General features: G+C 37.4%; 1 protein-coding gene across 3 annotated transcripts in view; it reads left to right on the forward strand.

Moving 5' to 3' along the window:
- DSCAM (DS cell adhesion molecule) overlaps nucleotides 1–26,915 on the forward strand; it is a 469,478-nt gene that overhangs the window by 317,502 nt on the left and 125,061 nt on the right. For all 3 annotated transcript variants that reach the window (XM_042788317.1, XM_042788318.1, XM_033011398.2), the window contains 2 exons: nucleotides 2,687–2,806; nucleotides 6,519–6,692. In XM_042788317.1, the coding sequence (XP_042644251.1) occupies nucleotides 2,687–2,806; nucleotides 6,519–6,692 (294 nt within the window). The remainder of the gene's footprint in view (nucleotides 1–2,686; nucleotides 2,807–6,518; nucleotides 6,693–26,915) is intronic.

The raw sequence follows: 26,915 nt of genomic DNA on the forward strand, positions 1-26,915 counted from the left end.
CTCCTGAAAAATTAACACTTCTGGCCAGTGTTATTCACAGCAAATGAAGAATATAAAGAAATTTTTTTCAGATAGAAGGGAAACAGAACAAAGAAGTTACAGAAGTTTTGTATTGTAAGAGAGATTTTAAAAGACATTTTACTCTTTGTGCTTTTTAAGTATCCGTCACTCCACTGCATCATTTGCTACCTGTAAGACTGATACAGCTGAGGTGATTTTGTCTTTTGGTCAGTGGATAAGCATCTTGTAATTGATTTTTCAGAAGTTTTGAATACAAATTTACTTACAGTTACTGAGGTGAAACAAGATGATGTCACTGTGCTGAGACATCTAAAATCAAATATATTTGTTCAACTAATTGTACTTTTCACCTGCTTTGGAAAATAAGTATTTGGGACTCCTTTTGTGTTTGGTGATAAAATGAACACAGAACAGTGAGAAAAGAGCTACTGAAGCAAATGTCTTCTCTGAGTAGATAATTAGAAAAGGGTGGGTGATTTCCCAGAGGTGCTGTTGCTGGGATTTCATGTTTGATGCTTACCTATCATGAATTAACATAACATACTATATATGGTTGTTAGTGTGGAAGCTGTTTGGAAAGCTGAAACTTTTGACAACAGTAAATATATCTCCTAGTACAAAAGTGTCTACTGCCTCTATCGCTGTTAGTTCCTTCTGTTTCTTCTAGCCACATTCCAAACAGCAGTGGAACTTCTTTGTACATAGTTAGGCAATAAACAGCTTTGCATTATAGCTATAGGATCCAGTGAGCAAAAGGTCCAGTTAAGTGGATTGTTTCTTCTCCAGAAGATTTTTCTCCTCTTTTAAAAACCAGTTGTATCTATGAAGGTTGAAAGAGAAAGTCGGAGGAGAGTCTCAGGGAGGAAGACTCAAGACATTGTGAGGAGAGTTCTCTGAACCTGGAGAGAGTATGTCTAGATACCTTCAACTTTTAGCAGTCTTGTACATACCAACACTGGCAGCTCATGTTTTTCCTTAAGGAAAACTTGAGGCTTTCTGGTATAATGTCTGGTACTATTTGCATAAACTATGAGAGTGTTCATACTGAAAAAAAATTCAAGTAACATATATAGCATTGGTGCTTCTGCTGTGCTTCCGTTTCATGGTTTTTCTGATGTATAATTAGTACTATATTCATGGACATAAATTGCTGTTTCAGGTCCCAGGGCAAATAGGCACTATACTGATGATTCCCTTCTGTGCTGCCTTACATTTCCTCATGCTATAGCCTTCTCCCATACTTCCTTTCTTCATGTCTGGCACTTCTGGAGAGGCAGGTGGTGAGGTCTGATGGTGGTTTGGGTCAGAGCAAGAAGGGATGGTTGGGCCATTTGTTCTGTCTCCACCAACTTTCAAAGTTTGCACTGGCTGGGCCTGCGGAGTTGTGAATCCATGAGGTTGTGTGTGTGTCCTGGTGTGCATATGCTGTGGTGGGATGAGGAAAGCAAGGAACTATTAGGATTTCTCCTTCACTACATTAGATCTGAATGTGTTGCTGTACTTGATTTAAGAGGAAAAAAATACATTACAGGCTCAGTCACCTTCTTACATTTTCTCTGTAGCACTGTAAGAAATGGCAAAAAGAATAACATGTGGGATAAGGACACAAATAATTTACCTTTTTTTTGTCAGGTATTTACTTCTTCATGTTCTGAACCAAAGAAAAGGAGGGCAATGAAAATCCATGACCTTAACTGACATTAATACAACCATTAAGCACCTTTAATATCCATTAACTTTTGTGGGTCTTTCAACATTCTTCACAGTTTTCAGCTTTACTTTCAAATGTTTGTCAAATGTGCAGGTTTTATTGAGACTTTGACATTTAGTATCAGGCCTTCATGATAAACTATAGGTCTAGCATTGTCTCAAGTTGTTTTATTCACTGTATATCTGTATTTGGAACATGTAGAGCTTTTCCTTGAGACAAGCAGTTCTTATTTTATTTATGTATAAACAGATGTGTACTTGCCTGTGTCTGGAAGACTCACTGCAGTGGTTTTGTGCTACCTTAGAATAGATCTGATAATATGTATACATTGATCCACATACATCTATTCCAGAAAGACTTCTCCTCTTCAACTAACTGCAAGCAACTTGTGTTGAACTTTTCCATGGCTGTTTGGGAAGAAAAGTACTATCAGGATTTACCGTTCAAACACCCTCATTTTAATATGAAGTGATTTGGGTGCTATTAAAGGCATTGTTTTTAAAGATTATTTATGCTACGTAATTTAATTATTTTTCTAAAGCTTACTAGTCCACTGTTATAAAAAACAAACACAGAAAATGTAAGTTGTTCTTAGACATCTGTCAAACCTCTGCCTTTGCTAGAAAGCATTTATTTTTCTGATCATGACTGCATGATTTATCTGTTACTCCATTTTACAACCTCTCCTATGGAGAGATTTTTATTAACTTACTTTTGTATCCTATAAAGGTCAGTGTTTTTATTGTGCCTGGCAAGAAATACATTGAGATTGTGTACAGAAAGTAAATAATCATGTAAACCCAACTTTGTTGCATAAGTGGATCATCAAAAAGCTGTTCTTAATTTTTGCTTTCCTCTCTGAAGTGTTATGCCTCCTTATTTGACCGGTCTGCCGTTTTCAGCTACCTGGAATGTTGCACAGATTCTCATGGCTCCTTTTGCTTCCTCCCGCAGTGCCACCTAGGTTTGTGGTTCAGCCCAGCGACCAGGATGGGATCTATGGAAAAGCTGTAATTCTCAACTGCTCGGCAGAGGGTTATCCTGTTCCCACCATTGTCTGGAAGTACTCAAAAGGTAGGATTTCTCCAGTAATCACTGGGGACATATTAATTTTGATTTAGTAACAGCTTACTCACCTGTAACTTACTGGTTTAATCTTCATATTGTCAGAGGCTGACAGGGTGTAATAAGGGAAGTATCAGTCATGTTTATACTATTCTTATTTCATTTCCCTAAGCACGTAGTGCTGGCCATTGTCATAGACCCAAGGCTGAGCTAGATAGACTTTTGGTCTGCCTTGGAGACGTCCTGGAGCTGTGAATGTGTGCTTGTATTAGCTATGGCCTCACAGGATGAGTTATGAAATGGACAGCTGAGAGGAAAGAGATACTGCTTTAATTGAAACAACCCTAGAACAAGGTTCACTGGCAGCAGTTGGCTGATTTTTTTTCCCCCTTCAAAATTTATAACGTGGCCAATCATATCTTTGCAGCAAAGAAGAAAGGTCAGGTAGCATTAGCATAAGCAGTAATTCAGTATGCGCTTTACATAATGCTTTAACATTTTCTTCTCATGTAACTGAGCATTAAAACTGGCCCCACTTGACCCTCAATAACCATAGGAAATCGAATGCTTTTTAATTAAAATGTGCTGCCTGCTACATTGCGTCTTCTGGCCAGTTGTCTTCTGGTAGGTTTTAGCAAGAAAACAAACTCTCCAAACTGTATCTACTCTAAATGAGTTAACTCTTTAAAAATCAAAACTAGATGCTGTAGAGAATAAATCCTTATGTAATTCTTCATGTAATTTTTGGTTTCCTTAGGTCTTAATTCCAAATTATATTTGAAGAAAAAGGGTGAGGGAAGAAAAATGTTCATCTTAAAGACGATTTTTGTTTTTATTGATAAATTTTGGTTTGTGGCAAGAAGTGTGCAAAGCTCCACATTCCATTAATCTCAGTGATATATGGGTTTTTAATTGTGAATATAGATCACAAAGAAGTAATTCTGTTTTGTTGTGTTTGTGTGCTGAAGGAGGAGGCCAAGCCAAGCTACCTGAGTTGTAATTAACTGTGAAGAGATAAGCAGCCCATCTTAATAAAGGAGAAAGTGATAATGGTTTGACTTTAGTGACACTCTACCATCAAGTGACTGTATTGAAGGTTTTCTTTTAACAGTTCCGAAGTTTATAAGTCAAAGAAAGTTTTAGTAGATATGTGATATAGGCAAAGCCCTCAAACTGCTAATTTTTTTTGCCAAAATAACTCTAGGTGAAAAGGTCAGTATTTTTACAAAAGCCTGCCTTTTGCTAATGAATGACTGGAATTTCAATACGTAGTCTAACTAAGGTGCTATACAGGTCTATAGGTTATATGTTACATCTCCCTTTAAAAAGACACATTATATAATTGGTTTGTGAGCAAGGTTTATGCCAAGTTCTGAAATTACTGAGGTGAGGCCAGCAGGAGTAAAGCAATCAGATCGTAGATTATCTGTAGGTACCACAACAGAGTAGAAAGTCCGTCTGTACACCTGCAGGTGAGTTAGTGTCATTGGCTTTTTGTGTCAGTGAAAAATGGAAAAAGAGGGTTCATTTTTTTGTACTGGGATAGAAAGATAATGGAAACGGACTTGCTGTCTCTAGAGAATAATGACAGTGGTCAATACAGACACCCCATAATCAGCAAGAATCTGTTGTTTTAAGTCCTTTAGACTTGAAGAGGCAATGGGCACACACTGTAACACAGGAATGTTCCTTCTGAGTATAAGGAAACACTTTTTTATTGTGAGGTTGACTGAGCACTGGCACAGGTTGCCCGGAGTGGAATCTCATCTTTGGAGATACTCAAAAGCCATCTGGACATGGTCCTGGGCGATCGGCTTTAGGTGGCCCTGCTTGAGCAAAAGGGCTGGACCACATGACCTCCTGGGGACCCTTCCAACCTCAACCAGTCTGCAGTTCTGTGATTCATGAGCATGTAGTCCTCTTGCAGATTCATTCATGCAGTTATGTGTGATATGCTGCTCTCACTGCTCAGGAAGGACTTTTTCTGTAATAGCAGTAAAAGTGTGTGTGAAGAGTAGGAAGCCTTTCCAAACTGTTATGTGAAATTTTGCCCAGTTGTATCTATCTTCAGGAGCATCAGTCCTTTCCCTTTCGTGAACACCAGTTGTTCCCAGAATTTTTCATGTGAAGAAATATAAGAAGTGACTGCTTGCATCTATCTACTTGAGCAATCAGTTGCAGACAGGTAGAGTTAGTGAAGCATAAATGTTCCTTCAAACTAAATGACAGGAAAAATGACTTATTAAAGAAAAAAAAAAATAGACAGAGATGGAAGTAGGATATGCATGTGACTAAAACAGTTGAAAAATCAACAGTGGCAACTGATTTTTGTGAAAACATTATCCCTTTAACTTTTCTAAGTTCATAGTATCAGTCACCAGACTTTCAGTGTAACTGTAAGTGCCCAAAGCAAACTCTTTTAAGACTAGAAGGATTCTTATTCTGCATGTCTGATCTTTTTTAATATTCTAGATGTTGTATTCATAGGTTGTTTTAGCTCGCTATTTTATACTACATCACTCCCAATAATATTTATTCATTGTATTTCCTCCTGGGCTGACTCAGCCAACTGCATATAGTAATTAACGCTGACAGATCCTGTAACTTTGTGTACAGGAAGTGATATAAGAGAATTCCATTGAAGAAGACTACTTTATGATTTCCCTGAAACATTCCATCTCCTGCTGCCAGAGTAGGTTCTAGAACCCTTTGTTACAAGAAGCATATCTTAATATACATTCAGAGAGTCCCTAATGCTGAAGGAACCTGAACTTGTGGTGGGCCTCTGGACAGTACAGCATGCTGACAGCATGGCAATATCTTGTTCCCTATTCCCTAAATCGCCTAGCATCTTATTTCCAAGGAAAAGTACGTTCTTTCTTAAAGCCACAGTTGATACAGAAATTTTTGGCTTCCTGTCTTTTTACGGACATTCCAGTTTTACATTACCACCAAACATGACACCTCATGCCTGATTAGTGGTCTCAGCTTTTTGTTTCTTTCTGTATTTTTTTTTTCTTTTTAACAGCCTAAATAAGTACTGGCTACAGATATGGCAGAACAGAGATTTTATGTGTCATCAGTCAGTCAGCTGTAGGAGGAAACAAGCAACACTGTCACTGATGTGGTTTTCCACATTACCCAGAGTTTTGTAAACAAAGTCCTAAAGGTCCCTTGAGTATGCCATATTTACTACAACAGACATCCCTTTTAGTCATAAGAAATTCATTTGGTGCGTGCATTAGGGATACATACTTGTATGACTGTTCAGCTGTAATTGTCAATAATTTATCAGCCTTTAAATGTACAACAAATGTGCCTTTTTACCCATGAGCGGTCTGAAAATCTTCATTTTCTGTCTCCCCCTTTCTGGTTCTTCCACTCTTGCTTTGTGCTCCTTTTGCCCCTTTGCCTTTAACAGGGACAAATTATTGCTACTACTACATTCCAAAAGTCTTTCTTCTTTCCATGTAATTAATTTAATTTTGGCAAAGAACCTTTCCATTTGTTCTGATGATGTGAGAAGCCATTTGTATTTTAATTTAATTGAGTCTCTAAGAACAAGAAGCTATAGTTTCTGCCTTATTAAAAAAACAAAAAAACAAAACAAAACAAAAAAAAAAAAAAAAACAAACAAACAAAAAAAAAAACCAAACAAACCAAAAAAACCTGAAATGCTCTCTTTCCTACCTAACCTATTTCTGCGGGGGTCTTGCTTTAGGTGCCGGTGTTCCTCAGTTCCAGCCTATTGCATTGAACGGTCGTATCCAGCTTCTCACAAATGGCTCCTTGCTGATTAAACATGTTCTGGAAGAAGACAGTGGATACTACCTCTGCAAGGTCAGCAATGATGTGGGAGCAGACGTCAGCAAGTCCATGTACCTCACTGTTAAAAGTAAGAACTAAACCACTTCTCTGTGATCCAGATATTACCATTGCCATGCCAGTGAAAAAGACATGTCTACTGCATCCTTACTTTGAAGGAAGGGGAGGTGGGGAGGGACGGAGAGGTTGTTTTTGTTGATTTTAGTTTAATGTTGGTATTCAGCTGCATGTGGTAGCACCTAGAAGTTAGTATGGTTAATAAAAATCATTTTTTGTAGAGGGAGAAAAGGGTACTTAAAAATGCAAAGGATAACATCTCATTTCAAAAATTTGCATCATGTCTATGAGCTACAGATGAATAATGAAAGGGGAGAAAGAAGATTCTTTGGTCAAGGGTAAAAAAACAATAACAAAGGAGAAATACCCACAGCAACTGTTACAAATCTCAGAAGTTGAAGAAAATATGGATTTAAAAGTCCCTTAAACAATTTACAAGATACCATAGATATTATAGGTACAATTACAGTAGATACCACAAGATGCTATAGCATACTGTAAGATATTATAGATACAGCCACAGCAGTCATTTTGACTTAGCCACTGACAGGTAACTTTTGGAAAAACATCTAATTCTGCTGAATCTAGTGTGTACACAACCTCAACCTGTCTGTGCTTCCTAGGCACAAGAGACAAAAGCAATCCAGCTTTTAGGTGCATGTTAGCTATAACTCCTTCAAAGAACATAGTTGACAATATAGAGGAAATATTATGAAAAAAAAAAAAAAAAGCTGTAAAGATAATTTGTCACTATAGAAAAAAGACTATTGACACTTTAGCATGCCAAATGTTCCTGGATGTTGACCTTAGACCAGTATTGAAGGAGGTCACTAAGACATGCACTTTCATGTTTGTAGGATTTTTGAAGACTGACTGAGTACTTTGAAGTTCTGAGATGTCAATTAGCTTGAAAAAGATTTGCCCTTCAAGGTAGAAAGATTATTTTTTTTCTGAAAGGAAGGAAAATCCAACTTATTCTCCACTACAAGGCTATACTTTAAATCATTAATGTTTATATTTATGGGTGTTGCTTGTTATAATGTCAGAAAATTAATAACTAAGTTCTTTAAAAAGAAGAGTGTCAACTTTGTTAGATTTGCAAGCCCCGGTACCTCAGATGTCCTCTTCACTCTGATTTACCATAGTGGCTTCATCTTCTGAAAAAAAAAAAAAAAAAAAAAAAACATGATATCCCAACCTCTAAAGCAAATATATTAAATGCATACTTTTTCTGTGGATCAGTAGAAGTTCCAGCTCCTGTGGTTTCCATAACTGGCCATTTTTGGGCCAAACTTCAACTGCAGTAGTGATGCACTGCTGTAATATGCTGCAGAAAAACATCTTTCCTCTGGTTGGCAGCTATGCACACTGCCTGTCTGATCACTGCATGCAGTTTCATGTGTGATAAAAGAGCATCCCTTATCAAATAAGAGCAGGAGCTTCCCTGGAGAGTCAGTTGCTGTTTGAATCTAATGAAAACCCCTCCAGCTCTGAGATAGCAAGCAAGCACGTCTGTACACCCTCACACATCCACACTAACACACATACTGCTCCCAGCATGGCCGTTAGAACAAACACCGTTAACATGTTGGTGCATGCATAGAGGAGGCATAGCTTTAGCTTAAATCAAGTACACATTAAGGACAGGCTGTTTTGAGGAAGTGTGCCATGATGGGCTTTAGGTATAGCTGGGTCCCCTGTTCTGGTGGCATGGTTATGGCACATAATACTTGTACCTGGTCAGGGGGAGTGACTCCAAAGTGAGGGCATGGACCTGGCTTTATTCTCTCTAGTACCGTACCTTGTAATTTGTTGTTTTCTTTTTCTTTGTGGTTATTCTGGCTCCTTTTCCCTGTCCCAAACAAGACCAACAAGTTTCTGGACCCTAGTCCCCAGGTATAGACCTACTACTAGATAAAGACCTCAAGCTTCCTCCATGAAATTCACAGTGTTCTTAATCAGTTGATCCTGCTCCACAAGGTCACAGTAAATGCCTTCTTTAATCAGAGGAAGAAGGTGAGGCCTGGCCCAGGCAGTCGTTTCTGGGTGACAAAGTTGGTAAGTAAGACACAGCCTTCCAAAACATAAACAAAGACTAACATCAGTACATTTTGTTGTGGCTTCCTTGTGACAAATTGGCTTTCCCCCTTCCTTCAGTCTATATGTGAGTTGTTCATGAGCAGTAGCTCAAATCACCTGGGAAAAAAACTAGAGTGCCTTAGATGGATTTAGTCACTGATTGTGAGACTGGACTGCCTCTCAGAAAGAAAGACATGGCAGCAGTCCCTTTATAGCCACCTTCTTCACTTCTTAACTGTCCCTTTACTACAGATAACTCACGTGTGCAGATGCTAACCATTGATAGCATCACTGTGAACTTTATGCACAGATGATTCTTCTTCGTGTTTGATAAAAGTTTCCACCTACTCTGTTAGTAACACTGCTGGATAAATGCACAGATGATTCTTCTTCGTGTTTGATAAAAGTTTCCACCTACTCTGTTAGTAACACTGCTGGATAAATTTTTGCCTTTCACAGATCGTGTGACAAATCTCTTAAATGAGACTGGATGCTTTACTCTTGCAGAATTTCCAGTGTCACCTGTATCTAAACAGAAAAGCTATTGACATTTGATCTCAAAAGAGGGTAGACAAATTTTTGTTTTGCTAGTTCAGAAGTGGACAGAATAAACATTGACCTAATATACTTCTGTGACTTGCTACCTCTAAAATTGACAGACTTTTTCATAGTGAAAAGCCTGCTCAAGCCATAAACCAACTTGTTTTGCTTAACAAGAATCTTCATGCTAAGAGTGAAATGGCAGTAATTCCAGATACAAATTTATTTAGTGCCTCAGTGTTTGTTGCATGATACCTTCACATTAGAGAAGCTGGTCCAACTTCTGGATTGAAGGGAGATTGTATGAGGGGAGAGTACAACGAAAAAAACGAGAGGAAAAGAAAGAAGCTTCAGGAATGCTAACAGAAATGTGAAAAGAAAGAGCTGGCAGAGTCAATGATGAATCAAGAACCACAGGGCTAGAATGGCAGCCATGAAAGCAGAGAATCTTTACTTAGCAGCTATTATCCTTCTCCCTTTCTTTTCAAGAAATGGACCTAAAAATCATGATCAGTGATTTTTTTCTCTTCTTCTATTCTTCTGAACCAAGGGTAAGTAATTCTTGAATTCCTTAATCACTAACACATACAATGTTAGAAAATTATGAGAGAGATCTGGAATAAGGAATCTAGTGATGACTTGAGAAATGACGCCTGGTGCTTGGGATGAGAAGACTTCTAAAGAATTTCTATAAAGGATAATGAGCCTTTAACATGAAGGGAAGAACTGCAATTGTTTAAAGGTTGCCTGGGAGTCACAAGGGAAGAGATGTCTGCTTAAAATGGACTGCCTGCCTGCCTTCATCTGAATAAATGTCACACTTCTTAATTCCACTTTAGAGGCTATATATAACATGATAGAACGGGATTGTGAAAAAAATCCCTCCTGAAAAGTAAGCTTTCATTAAGGTATGTATGTTCCTATGTAAATAATCTGTTGAAGGCTGTCATGTTAGCCCTGCCCCTTCTTAAATCTATCATTTATTTTCATGTCAGTGTGAAGCCTGAGAAGTTTTAATCTGATCACCAAAACATTTCCAGCAAATCCTGTCTGCCATGAAAACAGAATTGCTTCATTCACTTTCGTCTCAAATATGCTTCTTAAATATTTGCGTTATATGTGTTTAATACATAAACCTAAAACCATCAGTCAGACCCACACCTCCTTCCATCAGGAACATACTAATCCCAGCTAATAGTTTTAGTGCTAAGTTTCACCCCTTAAACATTAAAAAAAAAAAAAAAAAACCAAAACCAAAAAACAACAAAACAAAACAAAAAAAACCCTTTAAAAATTGTTATCTACAACAAGAGAGAGTGGAAAAACAGAAGAAGAGGCTGTTGGGGAAAGGGAGACTGGTCACACTGTTAGAGCCCAGAGCCCTGTTCCTGCAGCTACTCTGGGTCTTGACTGCTGTAATTCACCACCCTGTGCCTCTGCTGCCCAACTCCTCTATAGCACATCTTGTCCATGTTAACCAGGCAAGACTTGTTTCTCTCCATCTTCAGGTAGATCTTGAAACAAAGAGGCCCAAATCACATAGCTAGTGACTACTGCAAAAGAAATAAAAGATAATAATAGTTATAAACACAAATATACGCAAAATATTATTATGAAGGGAGATTCTGAATCTAGTGAAGCTGTTTCCTCCACTGCCGGCTAACAGTTGTTCCACTGCATGGCTGAATCACTGCATCATTTTTTTATTAAAATGGGTAGAAGTCTATGCCTGATTTCTTCTGAAACTTTATCTGGGCAGGGTAAAGGCACACTTCCCCTATGGCAAATCAAATGAGCCTGCATTGCCGAAACACCTGCAGTAAAGCCCACAAACTATGATGGAGAACTCACTGTGCTTTGCTCACCAGGGTGCCTGCCTCTAAATGCTCATTTTAGTCTTTAGGAAAATAATTCCTTATTGAAAATATAGTAATGTTGAGATCTGTCCGATTGCTACTTTTCCTTGTGTATGAAAAGAATAGCACTTTTGCATAGATGCTGGCCTTTTGTTTATGTCCAATATCTCATTAAAAATGTATATATCCCACAAGATGTCAATAAGGGTGGCATTGCCTGTTCTGCATTTTCTGAGATAGATTATCCATGATATGTTGTAAAGGAAGATAAAAATCACCATCTCCAACACCTTCAAAAAATGCTTCTAGGAAGAACAGCAATCACATTATGTCAAATTCACCTGTGCCCAGTTATTTTGATATTTCTTAATCTGTCTTTGCTCCATTTTTTTCACAATCCCATGGTCTGTAAATAGTGCTTTCTGTGACAAAACAAAACAAAGTTCCATGGTCTGATTGTGTACTCTGTTTTATCGTTTTCTTCTCCTGACATTCTGCCATCTTTAAACAAAAGCTTTTAAGTTTATTTGCTTCTTCATGCTTATTTTGCGGTTATCTCAGGTAGAGTGCACTTTTGTCCAATGGATAAATCTGGCCAAAATTGGTAACAATCTCTAGCTGGATTACTTGCATATCTCCTCAGAATGAAAGAGTAAGGTAAAGGGAAAGAAAACCAAAAATAATTTCAGTGAGCTGAAACTACTCTTGTATTCCAAAGTGTCCTTTCTCATGAGCTGGTGAGCTGCCCTTGCCTGCCTTTGCCCTTACCCTCATGGCAGGCAGCTCTCTCTTTCACCACCTATATCTTGTCAAACAAAGGCAAAAACTGTGTTAAATACAAGGATGTGAATGAACTACAGTACAGCTCAGTTTAAATTCCAAGTCAGTGGTGATAGACTGTAACGCTCTCTATCTGTTTTAATTACTTATTTATTTTCATTAAGTGCACAGTCTAGAAGATGCTGTATGAAAACTACAGTAAATCTTGGAAACATGAAAATTCTCCCTAGACACAAGCACTTTCTCTTGTTAGTAAAACAGCCCATTTTTTCCCTAATGAGGTCCTCCCACTATGAGAAATGAACAGGGTCTGAATGCTGTTTTCTGCCTCTTCAGACCATTGGCACAGCTTTGATTTAGGGACTTGCACTTTAATCACCCATCATGTGTCATTACCCCGACAGGCGGCAGCAGCCTCAAGATACAAGCTCCAATAAATTGCACTGAAAATCGCTGAAGCGATCCTTTGTTGATTTTCCTTTACAGCTATTCAATGGCAGATCAGCTGTCATAACAACACAGTGCCTGTGGCAACAGGGTGAAATTAAACGTGAAGTATGTTCAAGGTAGCTGGTAGAAAGCTGAAATATCCCTTTTCTTCTGTACATGCAAATGCTTTCTCCTTCTCTCAGTAATGCCAAGCCTGTGGCAATTGGCTAAAATGAATGCTTTCTCTTGTAAGATAATTGCCAGATGTACTGCAGTACAAATAGTCAAGTGCTTTTCTATGCAAATCTTTGCAATATTCTCATTTAAGGAAAAGAGGGGAGGTAGGGAGGTAGGGACTTCTCTCTTAAAAAAAAAAATATATATGTATTTTTCTAGTTGGGTGCAAGGAGAAAAAGAATATAGCAGCCCATTTTCTTTTTCTCAAGGCTGGTTGCACAGCAATGTTTCTAGCAGGAAGGTGAAAGAGATTTCTCTCCAACTAGCTAGCTAGAAAGTGCACATAGGTTCTGCTGTATCTTTTCTGTTTGTATCAATAGTATCATATTTATTGTTTGGGTTTTTTTGTTTTTTGTTTTTTGTTTTTTTTTTTTTTCAGAATAGTTGTCTCTCAGCTTTATGTTGTCCAAATAGTAACATTCAAAAGAAGCATGAGTGAGGCTTATTTTCAGAAGTTTTCTACTGAAATTTTGGTGCTGGATATAGAATATTGAGGCTTTTCTAAAAAAAAATTACCAGTTTAACGAAGTTGTGGTAATTTAATCTTTTGAATACCTTCACATCTTCACTTTTCTTAGAAAGCCTTGTAAGGGATAGGATTCACGAGGTATGTACTCTAGCTGCTGTTTTAGTTTCTCCCTTTACTGAACACATTAGTAATACTTAAACAGAGCAAACCACACTTATTTTAACAGAATATCCTTCTTTCTCAATCTTAATACCTCTTGTGTCCTGTTAAATTACTAGTTCCATTAGAGAAGGTTTTACATGGCTTTCAGATTACAATGAACTCCATGTCCAGGTTTGGCCAGCTCCAGTCAGTAGACTCTGAGCAACAGAGATCATTTCAGATCAAGGATTAGAGCTCCTATGTCTCTGAACACTGCTGAAACAAGACTTGAAATAATGTCTGCTCTGCTCTCCTTCTTTGGTTGAGATGGTGGTGTTGCAGTGATTGATACAAGCTAGATAAAGAATCCATTCATAACAACCTTCTTTGAGAAAGTAAGCTCACAAATTTCAGTATATTTGGCACAATACTGCAAACCCTACTGTGCTAGAATATAATAAATGATAATCCTGAAAGGCTTTTATCTGGGAGGAAATATTCTGGAAATTATTCTTACTGATAATTTGAAAAGTTGTTTTCTTGAAAGGGAGTTTAAAACATAACTATTCAGATTTAGACTTGCCTTCACATGAAATGTGAATGAATACGCTTCTGGAACACAGTATGTCTCAATAACCTTTTAAGAAAAATATATGCCAGTAAGCATTGGGCACCTGACAATCAGAATTTCAGGCTTAGTTATCTTGGAGTTACTCATTACTCACCTACCAGGTTTAGTTTAGTAAACATTCTGCCTCCTCCTAGTTTGATAGGACAGATGGAACATCCTCCAATCTCCAATATTCGTTGTGGTCTTCCTTTCCACCTCCGGCTGCAGAGGTTGAATGCCCTGATCCTAACTCTGTTGCCGTGCACACCCTGGGCTCTGCACCACCTCTAAGCTCCATTTAGGAGAGTGGGCAGAGACCACACAAGGGTGCAAGTCACTGCCCAACCCTCAGCAGCTCAGCTGGCTCCCTTGCATGGAACAACTTTGCGGGGCGCATTCAGAGCATTGTATTCAGGAGCACATCAGTGGAGCACTAAGTGGTTGGTGCTGGATGTGATGGCATTTAGAGGCTGTGGTGACATCTATCATATGATACCACATCAACTGGAAGATATGGAGAGAAATGAGTAGACATGGTAATTAAATATGAACATTTATCTCAGAAATTCTCATCAGAACACACCACTCTTAAACTAAAAAAATTCTTTAAAAATAATTTTTTGTGATGTTTTCTTAAAATTATGAAGTGGTTCTAAATCTCAAAGTCAGCTACACAAAAGAGTGGCATTGCAAATAATATAAGGACAGTGTTCTGATAGGTTACTTCTTTTTTTCCTGTAATCCATGTGGAGAGGAGCAATGACTAAACACTAACCATGCTCATAATTCAGTAGTGATGTTTACTGGTTTATCTAGAGTGAAACTGATTTCAAATGCAGCATGTATATAGGTACATAGACTATTTTTTCTTTAATATTTACCTTAAGGAGCATTTAATGCTTATAGTGTATATAATTCATTGGATTTTCATGTTTCTGTTTTATTAAGACAAATAATTTTCCTGAGTAACATTTTAAAATACAGATCCTTCTGTGAATATATTAGTTTCATTTGTGGGGTGGAGGCTGTATGCAGTGTGTTTGCTGGGTTTAATGTTGACTTCTAGTGGAGGAAGTACATGCATGATCCGTTGTTGCTTATTTTTATATTTGCAATGTCAGCAACAGTTGGGCCTACATCTTGCTAACAAAGATTAAATGAACTTAAATCAAGAGAGTATTGTAAAGCAGTAGTGGGATGTGAATTAATTTAGCAGGTATGTGCACTACACATGACTATTTCCACTTCAGAAAAGCTTGCTGTTATAGTACTGTGGTTTTCCCTTTCCTTTTTCCTTTCCCTTTTCCTTTTCCCTCATCTCTTTTCTCTGTCTTTAGCCATGCCAGCTTTAAGGTACATCTCATTTGCAAAGTAACCATGTTCCACAAAGACAAAGCCTCAGGCTCAAAGAGGATAGTATTCTCATATCTCACATCATTTTCCCTTCACACCCACTGGTGCTTCTTTCTCTTCATCAGTGTCATCATTCTGCAAACCTCACATCTCTGCCGTCACTTCCTCCTTTTCCTAAAATCCCTTTCCATCCCACATTCATTATTCTATCTATCCACTTCAGAGCTCCCCATTATTATTCTCGTACAAGTTTAAGATTTGCAGAAGGCCACCTGAACAGCAAAAATAGTGGACAGAGTCTTAAATTACAATATTTCTTCTTACATATCAGCTGTTCTGCATTTGGAATGACCTAATCACAGTTGTTTTCAGCACAAGACCTATGTTTCAAAAGGTTATTCACTGGTTTTTATTATTGAATGCTGTTATAGGACCTGCATGATGATTCTTTATAATTTTTCATTTTATTTATTTTTTCTTATTATGGCTGATTGTTTTTCCCTATGTTTAATTTGATATAAAAACCTAGATTTTGCATTAAAAAGGAAATAAAGAGAAAATGAGTTATAATAAAAAAAATATATTCCACAATATCTTGAAAAATATGTAGGACATAAACTACATTTCAGTATCAAGTGACACTGATGCTAAATCAGTTACATTTTTCTGTATAATTCTCCTGTAGTAAAAGAAAAATGTAAAAAAGGTACTTTATATGCAAATATTTTATGCTTTATAGAAGAATTTATTTCTTTTTAAATATAATATCAAATGTCACTATTAGCCAGAGACAATCTTTTACAACTGCTTCCATCGGTACAATTTTAAGCTTTTTTCAAAGTGAGCAATTTTGCCTTCAAATATAAAGAAAGTGTCATTTTTTGTAGTACTTTCTTTTTCTCTTCAGAATAATTTTTAAAGAATTGCACGGTATCTTTGTTCATATCCCTCTGTGAAAATTCTGCGATGGTACTCAGTATAAATACTGTGTATAGATTCTGTGATAATCAACATAAAACCAAAAATTATATTTACATCTGGGATGCATACAAAAAGAACAGAAAATGCAAGGTGGGAAGAAGAGCTGTCTACAAGCTGAAGATGCTGTGTACAGGAGAATTTGAGGCATTGCTTCCTATACCCCTTCCTGCTGTGCATGTCAGGTATAATCAGAAGAAAGGATTGCAAATGCAGATTTTCTTTCAGCAATCTAGATGTATTTGCTTTGTGGGAAACAGGTTTCCTTCAGTCTAGATTGCATTTCTAACCATTAGGATTCATCATCTGCATCAGTTTGTGAGCTCCCATCCACGTTGTTCATTCAGATATTTGTTTGGTATGTGATGTTTGAACATACCTTAACATGTCACTTTTATGTTTCTTGGGGAAAAAAAGGAAATGTCCACTTATGGCCACAACAATTGATTTCTGAGTGTTTTCATGGTATAGATAACTAAAGAAGCATGGCTCCATTTTTAGATAAATCTTATTAGGATCCTGCAGGGTAAAGGAATGAATCGATTTTGTCTATCAAACCAGGAGATAATGAAAGAATGAGCTCTTACTGTTGGCCTAATTACTTATGATTAATCTAACCCAATCCTTTTTTTTTTTTTCTAACTGTCTCCATCAGGCCACAGAATAATTAGTCTTACATTCACTTTTTGTTTTCTTTTCCATACTAAATTAAGATATTTGATCATGTAGGAATTGTGTTGTCCGGGCAGTATGTACATCTTTATGAGGTTAATTTTACCTTCTCTGTCATCGTTTATTCAGAGCTTAGCTTCCACCTGGCAAACTCCTGGCAGCCCCTGGGAAAGCAGTGTCGTGTAACTGTATGAATGTAGGTGAATACATGACCAAATTCAGAAAAGAGAAATAATGCTTCAAGGAGAGAATAAATGCTATAGTACCAACTCCGGTTCTTGACTTATGAAACAGTGTTTTACATTAAAATTGTTATCTTGTTTAGAAATGTGCAAGCGTTCCTGCTGACTTTGCAAAAGTGTAAGCAATGGTATCCATTAAGAATTTAGATGTTTATGAAAGTTGCCCACTGTGTGCATTTGTCAAACCGTTAGAACAGAGCTGTCTGTGCAAGCACAAGTAGGTCCACGCGATTGCTATCATGACATTGTTTTAGTTGTGGTAGATGTGAGTCTGCAGCCTGGCACATTCCCTAGTGCAAGCTGGTGTGTTCTCAGGTGACTGAGAGAGCGGCCTAGTGTGGGTAGGGATTGACAAAGATGTTGTTTAAATCCTTGCTTTTATGACTGAAACTTCCTCTGCTGAATGTTGCTGTGCTTCATTTTGCAAAATGTCATGTGATGCCCTTATGCTGTAAAAGTCCAGCCTCTTTCACTGTTTGATCTGTGTAAGTTAAGGACCTCAGTTACCAATACCTCTGTGTGCTCATGTGCATGAACATGTGGGCACTCACTTAAACGCGTTGTTTGATGCACACCTAAAAGAAAGAATGCAGAAAGGAACAAAACCCATCCAGGTGTGGTCAGATAGTATGAGGTTTTCCTGAAGGTACTTCTTATGCTGTTTACTTAGTTGTAATGCAGCTTTCTGAGAGACAGATGAAATGATTGATCTTTGGCTGATCAGACTGATTTCAAATCTCTCCAGCAAAAAAAACAATTACATATCTATTTTTTTTTAGGAGAAAAGAAGTTTAGAGCTATGATGGGAATCCTGTTGTCATTAAACACAATTCTCTGTGACATTCCCGTGATTTTTTTTTTGCATTAAAATACATCCCTAAAGATACATTTTCCAAAAAATGCATCCTAAATATTATGTTCTTAAGGCCATTTCTTCATTCTTAAAACAGAACCTGATTTATAAATCTTGTATGTATACAATTGTCTTTCACATAATCAGTGAGATGCTGAAGAATTCTTAGCAGAGCAGATGGCTCTTTAGGAATTTAAACATATGTTGCTGAGAGTTGGTTTGGGTTTGTGGTTTTATTGTTGTTTTAAAATTTGGCTTAAACTTGTAAGAAAAAGACTGTACATTTATGTTGTATGCCATGCTCTGCAAGTATATGTAATCAAGCTCCAGAAAATGTTGTAATTCTTTGGAAGTGAATAGTAAAGCAGCAATTGATGCCAGTAGCCTGGATTTCAGTCAGTACCACAATTTCTCTCAGTTCTGTTTCCTCACTCTGAACTTTTCTTGTATTAGTTAAAATAAACGCCTAATTCATATCATCAGTGACCTAACAAGAACATTTTTTTACTACATGTTGAGAGATAAGTACCTGCTGAAAAATACTGTTCTCTTACTTCCATCTCTTTCCTCACAAAAGACCAAATGTCTTTGCTGAAAGTTAGATGATACCAACCTGTGACCACAGAATGAGGGAGAAAAGGACAAAAAAGAATACCTCAACATAGCTATTATATAAGTACACTTTATTGCAAATCTTCAGAGCAGTAGAAAGAGTATCTGTCAGAGGGTTACTTTTTCCTGACTTTTAATTACTAGTAATTGATTTTGATAATTGCACACATGTACATACACAATAGTGCAACAGGATTTCACTTCTGTGGTCTTATCTCAAAATTGGCTTTTAAAATGAGTGCCTGTTACTGTAAGTGCTCCATAAGAAGGCAGTGCTCTGCTATTTTTGTCTTACTTTGCATTGCAACATAACTGTTGCATTTACAACTGGTACAAGTTGTCTTTTTGCCATGCACTTAGAGCCATAAACTCACTTTCAGCAAGGAAAATCTCCTGCTATCAGATTTTTAAGTGGTGACTTGCCAAGCTGAAATAAGGAAGAACAGACTTTTCATAAGTGGTTGCATATTGTTGTTGAAAATCCAATTAACATTTGCTAAATGCCCATCTCTAAGATTTAAATAATACTTAAATGAAGTGCCTAGCTTTTAAGGAAAATGGACATGCACCTAAATGGCGAGGAAGACCATTACAGGAGTGCATAACAATCCTGGGTGCCTGCAGGAATTTTGCTGTTGCATGTAGCATCTTTGTCTGTTCCCAGACGTATTTCAGGGAACTCGCCAGAGGAGAGACAAATGTGAATGAGGACTTCTGCATTTTGATGGCTTTCCTTTGTGGATCTTCTTTGTTTCGGCATTCCCAGCAGAATATCTCATTGCACAGAGGTGCTAACACTCTCCCTTCTTGGTCTTAAGCCTTTCTGTGTGAAACAGGTAGACCTCCCAAAACACTTAAAGAGGTATTAAAAAACTGAGAAAAGAGAGAACAACCTGGCCAGAAGGATTAAGGCTGGCACTACCCACTATTTAGCTTGGCTAGGATGTCTAGAGCTTCTTCCTTGTCTGTGACCTGCTTTTAACCATTGCTATCTAGTTATTTCACCTGTTAATGTGCAGTAGCAGAACAAATCAGCCTCCCTTCTGGAAGATGGGGCTCAAATGTACAATCCAGTGGGCGTTACTTAGCTGTACTACTATAAATCTCTCACATGGACACTTTTTCTGGAGCAAGAGTTGGCTTTTTGCATCTTAGTTAAAATTACTGTCAAAAGCAGGAGACACATGAAAGGATAGGTGAAACCCAGAACATAAATCTAAAACGAATTTCACTTCAGCTCCTGCATTTGAATGAACAAGCTGTATGTGTGAAATATAGGAACTTCAAAGCACCAGGGATATAACTTGGTGCCATCCAGGGATACTTTTGCCTGGAACACACAGGAGTTAGCGTACTTTTAGGGGATATAACATGTACTTCCAGCTTGCTTATGCCACGACAGCTTGACTTACCAGAGCATTAGCCTGTTTCTCATGCAGTGTGGTGTAAGGTAACCCAGGAAATGTTACATATATGCTGAAATGTGAGCAACCTTGAGGAGTTATACTCTTACACCAGGGTAACTTACTTCCATGCTTTCATGCCCAGAGAAGGGAAGAGGGAGAGTCATACCATATGAAGTGCTATAAACCATCTAACTGGTTAAAGTCAGGGGGGACCTGTGCTCTTTTCTGTCTCTCCCCAAAAAGCTAGTGGGGGGTTTCCCTCAAGTAACAGTGGATACCTAGGCAGATGTATTTGTGATTGTCGAGATAATGATCTGGATGGGATTGCTTCTTTAATTCTTTTACTCTAAAGAAGTTTAAGATATATATAGACTGTATCCATTTAATTTGCATCATTGTATGTTTCAGCAAGATACTAAGTGAGAGTGAGGACTTTTCAGAGCCTTTTACAAGTCATGTAATGTAATGTTAAGTCTGGCATGCCCCGTGTTTACCATGTGATGCTTTCCCAGCAAAAATGTCCTTTAAATGTCTTTTATTATTCATTTTTCCTCTCCTCTCCCCTCCCTTCCCTCCCCCTCCCAAAACCCACTTTTATGTCCCTGTAGAGGCAAGGGGAGAAAAAAAAATCCATGTTTGTAAATCCACAAAGGAGTTCGTATGGAAAAAGCCAATGTCACTTGTCAAAATGTAAGGATGAACACATTTTTAAATCTGGGTGTCTCTTGTAGTCATATATATGCGTACATTCTCTCTGTGCATATACATATATATGCATGCACATACACAAATATGAATAATGAATACAAAAATAACTTCATAGCACCACTTGACATATTGTTTCCATTGAGTATTTTTAGGAAAAATATGTTTTCCAGCTAAATTTTGTGCAGCATTAAATGCCAAGCCAATCTGCATAACATTGAAAAGTTATCGATCTTATCTGCTGGAAATAATCTTTTATCAGCATGTTTGCCTCAAACTGACAAGTCAAGTCAGGGTTATAAATTTACAGTAAATTCTGTCTTTGACTATGTGAAAATTTTTCATTTGGTTTTGCTTTTCCAGAGTTAAGCCAGTGATCTATTTACAATAGAAATACTTAATATATATTCTTTGATTGCTTCTATAGCTCTGCTAGTTTTGTATGGATATATAGAATTTATTTCTCCTTTTGGAAGCATTTTCTTTTAATGTATTGTTATAAAGGATGTTATAATCAATAATTACAAAAAATACCGCAATTAAAAAGTTAACTGAATAATGTGTGAATTGTAGACTTTGACTCATAAGATTCCTGTAGGTCAAGACTGAGAACTTTCCAATTCTTATGATTTACATGGATCGAAAAGCATACTTGGTTCTGATTCAGAAGCTTTGTTTAGGAGGAACAATTGTACTTTGCTTATTTTTAGTACAATCACAACAACATTTTTGAAAGACAACAGTACAGGTATGGAACATGCATGTACAAATACAGATACAACATCTATATGAGGTAGAGAGAATGTCCTCTGAATGTTAACTTCTTTATTATGTTCCTCATGTCAGCTGGTGTTAATAGTGCTCTAATTAACTGTTCCAAAAATTCTGATTTTTGCATTTATTGACTTTTTTAGTATTTTGTAGTTTAAATCATGAAAATACATGTTGTTTTTTTATTCACTTTAACTAGAAAAATTATGGTGCACATTGAAATAGATACAGTGATGATTATTCTGGAGTTACAGAGTAAGAAGGGCTACTACATACGTACATATATAGTGTTTCAAGCCTCAGAGCAAAGTTAATGATGCATATAAACTGTTATTTATGCAACATATTCATAAAATCTGTACTCTTACTCTATAGAAACAATATGTAAGAGGCAACAGAAAAGTCAAAGAGACTGACCTTGTATAGTTATGAAGCAGTTGGACAGGAGAGGTGTGCTTGGGCCTCCCAAACTGCTCTCCTCCAGTGCCACAAGAAGAGAGAAGGAACCAACAGAAGGCAGTGGTATCTCTCAAAAAAACCCAGTTTGTTGATTTTGTTTTGCAGGGACATATCCCACCACCCCTATTCTGGAAAAGCCTAGTTCTTCATGCATCTTTGAATACTGTTCAAAATTTGTGCTTTGGGGGTTGCTGGCTGGAGCAGGTCTCCTCATGGTTCCCTGGCTCCCTCCTGTCCTGTTTTAATCTATCTGGCGGATTCAGCATGATCCAGCCTTCATTGGTTGTAGCTTCTGCGAGCAGACTAGTTTCAAACATCATCACAGGGATCCAGTCTCATTCTAATCTCTTTAGACACATCATAGGCAGTTTTCCTGAGGACTGTATCTGTGGCAGGTTGGAAATTTCATTCACTCCCAGTTATTTTTGCGTGCCAGTTTCTGTATGGAAATATCTCTGTGAAAATATTTTGTGTGCCCAAACACAGCCTTCTGAAAATCCAAATAAAACAAAAAACTCTCTCGGATTTTGCTAGCCTTAAGGGAGAAGAGTGAATTATCAGGCTTGAAAACAAATTCTGAGGGTCTAAATATGTCCCTTTTTTTAGGTAGCTATAAGCAGTGAAAAGCAAAATTGAGTTTGTAGTGAAAGAACAACAGACATTATGCTAAAACCATGGTATCGCTAACATCAAGACATGGAACTGTCAAATATATTGGCAAAAATATGATGGAAAAAATAGATTATATTTTACCTGGTCAAGAGATCCCATTATAACAGCAAGGGATATAAACTATTAAGATTATATCAGAAAGCTTCTGTCTGAACAACCTTTAAGACAGTTTGCTTTCTATGTGACACGTAGACAAGGATGTAAGAAGTGTGTTTTGTCTTATGGCTTACAGGAGAATGGGGGGATGGCATTAAACTGCAGTGGGTTTGCTATCTACATGTCTTCAGCTTCATTATGTTAGCTATGCAGACTGATGAACTATAATTGTTTCCTGGCTACCGTTGGAAGGAGATAGGGTGACAAAGAGTTTTGGAGCACTGCTAGGTTCCTGTTTCTCCCATTGATCTCTATGAGAACAATCATTATGATAATGATTCTAATCCAAGCTTCTGTAATATAACTGAGAAATAAATTCTTCTTAGTTAATATGCCTCAATTAATGGGTCACCCAGTGTAGCTGCAGCATGTTGCAAGTAAGTAGCTTTCAGGATCTGAGCCCAAATGATTATAGGTTTTCTTTCCCTTTTTAGATGAAATGGATTCATAAGCCTTACTCAAATGAATCACTCTTGTAGTCATTAATTATAGTATACACATGATAATGACATCATTATCAGGAGATAACATAATGTCCCAAGGACCACATGTTACAGTTATTTCCTGTGCAAACAATTGTGCTTGATAACACAGCCTGTCACAAAATGTCAAAAGAAACCACATGGTGTCTTGAAATGATTGTGAAATTATCATGTGTCACATCTATGTCTGTCATAAACATTACCATCATGACTGAATTTTTCATTAGCTTCTTGGGTGAGGGATACTGAAGAGAACAAACAATTAAGATCTTGAACATCTCAAGTGCAGCACATAATGCAGCACTGAACTGTTTAAAGGATACCCTGTGATTGAATTAAAGTGCATTAGTCATGAATTGTGAATATGCATAGCACTAGGAAATATTAAGGACCTTGGGAGATTTTTCTCTTGTTTTTATTAAACATAAACAGAAAGTAGGTTTGTTTGGTTTTTGCCTTTTTTGTTTGTTTGTGAGGTTTTTTGTTTTGGTTTGGGTTTTTTTTTTTGTTTGTTTGTTTGTTTGTTTGTTTGTTTGTTTACTACTCTACAATTTCTCTTTTAGCACCTCCCTTTTAGCTTGTATGAAGACTGGATAGTAAGATTGTAGGAGAGTTGCCAGTGTAACTCTTATTTTAGCAAATGAAAACCTGGTCAAGCAAAAGTCAATGACAAAGCTCCTCTGGACTTCTACAGGACCATGGAGCCTATCAAGCTCTAGAAGTGTGAGCGATCTCACCAACACCCCTGCTGTGACACAGCAACCATTCCAAGCCCATGGTCGGCACATGGGTTTTGCTGTTGACAGTCGCAGGAACGGAGCTGCCCCGTTCCCCAAGGCAGCAGGGCCAGCCCATGTCCCACAGCACTTAACTACTAAACCCTTCCTGGCTTTGCTACTGCACAGCCCAGTTCAATATGAAAGACTGAACTTCTTTTTGTTGTCTATGGATTTTGGCAGTGTTACGTTCTTTTAAAGTTTTCTTTCTGAACTATGAAAGTGACAATTAACTGAGCTATATATTTTCAGTTTTCCTGTTTTTCTTTTACTGAACTGAGAAATGTGATTATTCTCCTTCTGGAAGTAAGCTGTGCAAAATTGCCAAGAGCCATGGGTTCACCAGGCACAAAAAGGCTGAATGGTTTCCCCCCTGGGGCTGCAAAGGCTGCTTGTTACAGGGCTGCCAGGAGCTTTCCTCCTCTAATGCTGCCTCCTCCGTAGGGTTATGTGGGACCTGCTGACAAACAGCTCCCTAGAAGAGCTGTCAACATCATAATCTTCCAGAGCTGTGCTTTTTTTAATTCACAAGACTGTGTCTTTAGATGCTCTGATGATAACAATAATACTGCTTTAGTGACACAGTAATTAGCTGTCAGAAACAATAAAAATTCAGTTGAAGGGAGCTACCCAAACTTTATTCCTCCATCATCTTTCCCTAACCATTGAATTTCAGAAAGTGTGTGTTGCTGATGCTGATGCTACTTTATATGAAAAATACATACGAGCCAACCAGTATCCCTGAAGCAAGTCCAAGATAACTGACATGCAAATATTTTAGAAAATTTAAAGTTGAAAAACTAGTCTGTAAAGCAACACCTTAGTTTATATTTTTGTACTTTACGGTTCTAGGTGATCCCAAAAAAGAAAAAGAAAAACACCTCAGAGACTGGTCTTGAATTATATCTTTCCTTACTAGTAATAATGACATGGGAATTCTTGACAGATGACCTGTTTTTACACTTCCTGAGAGGTTTCAATAAAATTAAGATAATGATTCAGATTCCCTTCTGTTTTTATCTGAATTGGAGTATCAAATCTTCCAATGTTCCTTACAAAACTAATTATTGAGGTTTACAATTTTGCAGTTACCAGCTAGCTCAGCCCTGATACATGCAATAAATTATCAGTGACCCTTTTTTCACCTCTTTGCCTCAAAGTCCCATTCTCTGCAAAGGACACCATCTAATTAAAAAACACAACAGGGGCCTTCTCAGACAGGAGGGTAGACTTAGGCGGGGGAAAAAAAACTGTGTGACATTACAGGGATCTATTCTGGCAAAATCTGAGGCAAGGGACGTAAACTCTGGAGAGAGAGGTGTAAGGGACTACTGAGATTTATGAGACACTGGCAGAGCTGATAATAGGAACTGGAAGAGTTACTGGAGCTGCCAGCAACTTTGCAAGATTTTGGAAAAAAAATAAAGGATTATTATTTGTTAGCAGCAATATTAAAAATGTATTTAACTGACATGGGGCTGAGAAAGCTTTTCCTTTCTTCAGTGCTGCAGATATGATTGAATTTGTGGGTTTTTTTCTTAGTTCACTAGAGTTCAACTTCTTAATGAGCTGTTCTTTGTAAGACTTTTTCTGGGCACTCTGTCGTTTGGTTGATGCCACTCATACAGAACATCTGAGTCAAGTACACAACATAAATACAGAACCATTTCAGGAACCACACAACTTTAGGAAGTTTCCAACTTATCCTTGGAAAACCTTTGTGAAATATGAGTTTGAATCTTTTTTTTACTAGTTGTGTAGCTACCTCAAAAGACAGCAAACATATGCGCGTCCTCTGTTGAAATAACTCACTGTCTAGATAATCAGGGCGTATTTTTAGGAAGGCTTCAATTGCTTTCAGGGATGTTCAGCATTTTTGTAAAGAAACTTGAACACATAGAAATTAAGGAAGGAACATAACATCTGTCAAAGAGGGAAGTAACCTTCTAGGAAACCTTAATTTTGTCATAGATAATAGAGTAAAATTAAAGTATCATGTGCAGCATTCAGCAAGCCTAGTCAAAAGACCAGACGCCTTTCTTGCTTCATTTCATTTGTTATTTTCTAACCAAGTGTATGATCAAAAATAAGGCAGAAATAGGAAAAGTAGCATCGTTCACTAACTGCATAACCCTGAGCATTGTGTATCCCCTGTACTAAAGGAGACCTTATCTTGTGGGAAAAGAATGTTTCTGTAATTAAAGAATTTATCATCAAACACGATCACAACAAAAATAGGAGACTGGTTGGAAGTTTCAGTTATTTTCTTTATTGAAATTTTGGGTGCTTGAATTTACCATTTAAAATAAGTTTCTTTCTGTTCTGTGTATATTTTAATTCTTACATAGTTTTAAAGTCTGTCACCAGTAGTCTGAATGCTTTGTCTTCAGAATAGACTTCAGTCATTCAAGTTGCAGGATTCAGTACTAATGGAAGATAGAAAAAACTCTTTGACACAATTGCTGGATCTAGACACTTGGACGAAGCAGCCTGGTTGCCAGGAACTGAGGGAAAAAACCTGTTGTCCACAAGATATCCTGAAGGTGTACAATGTAATCAATGACCCACTTACTAGAGGTAAAAAGAAGGGAAAGAAAATAATTTGGGGTGTAGAAGCTATTTGCTTGTATTACCCTTATCCTTGCATCAGTAGTTGAGATGATGTGGGAATCTGGTGGTTTTGTACCAGTTTAGAGTTGTAGTTGCAGCTGCTTTGACAGTGGCAGCACCTACCTTTCTAGAACATTCATATTCAGTTATTAGTTTGGCATTATGCTTATATTGTTATTACTTTAATTTATCTTACTAGTAAGGAAAGTTAAAAAGTCATGTCATTTTTCATCATCTTACAACTGTGAATTCTCAGTGATAAATGTGTAGCACTTCTTTAAGAATGTTTTTTTCATGACAAATTTCAAAGAACAGTCAGATTTTCCATCAGTTAACAGAGAGCAGAAG

Source organism: Tyto alba, unplaced genomic scaffold (assembly GCF_018691265.1).
Source record: "Tyto alba isolate M040663 unplaced genomic scaffold, T.alba_DEE_v4.0 Super-Scaffold_14, whole genome shotgun sequence".
NCBI lineage: Eukaryota > Metazoa > Chordata > Aves > Strigiformes > Tytonidae > Tyto > Tyto alba.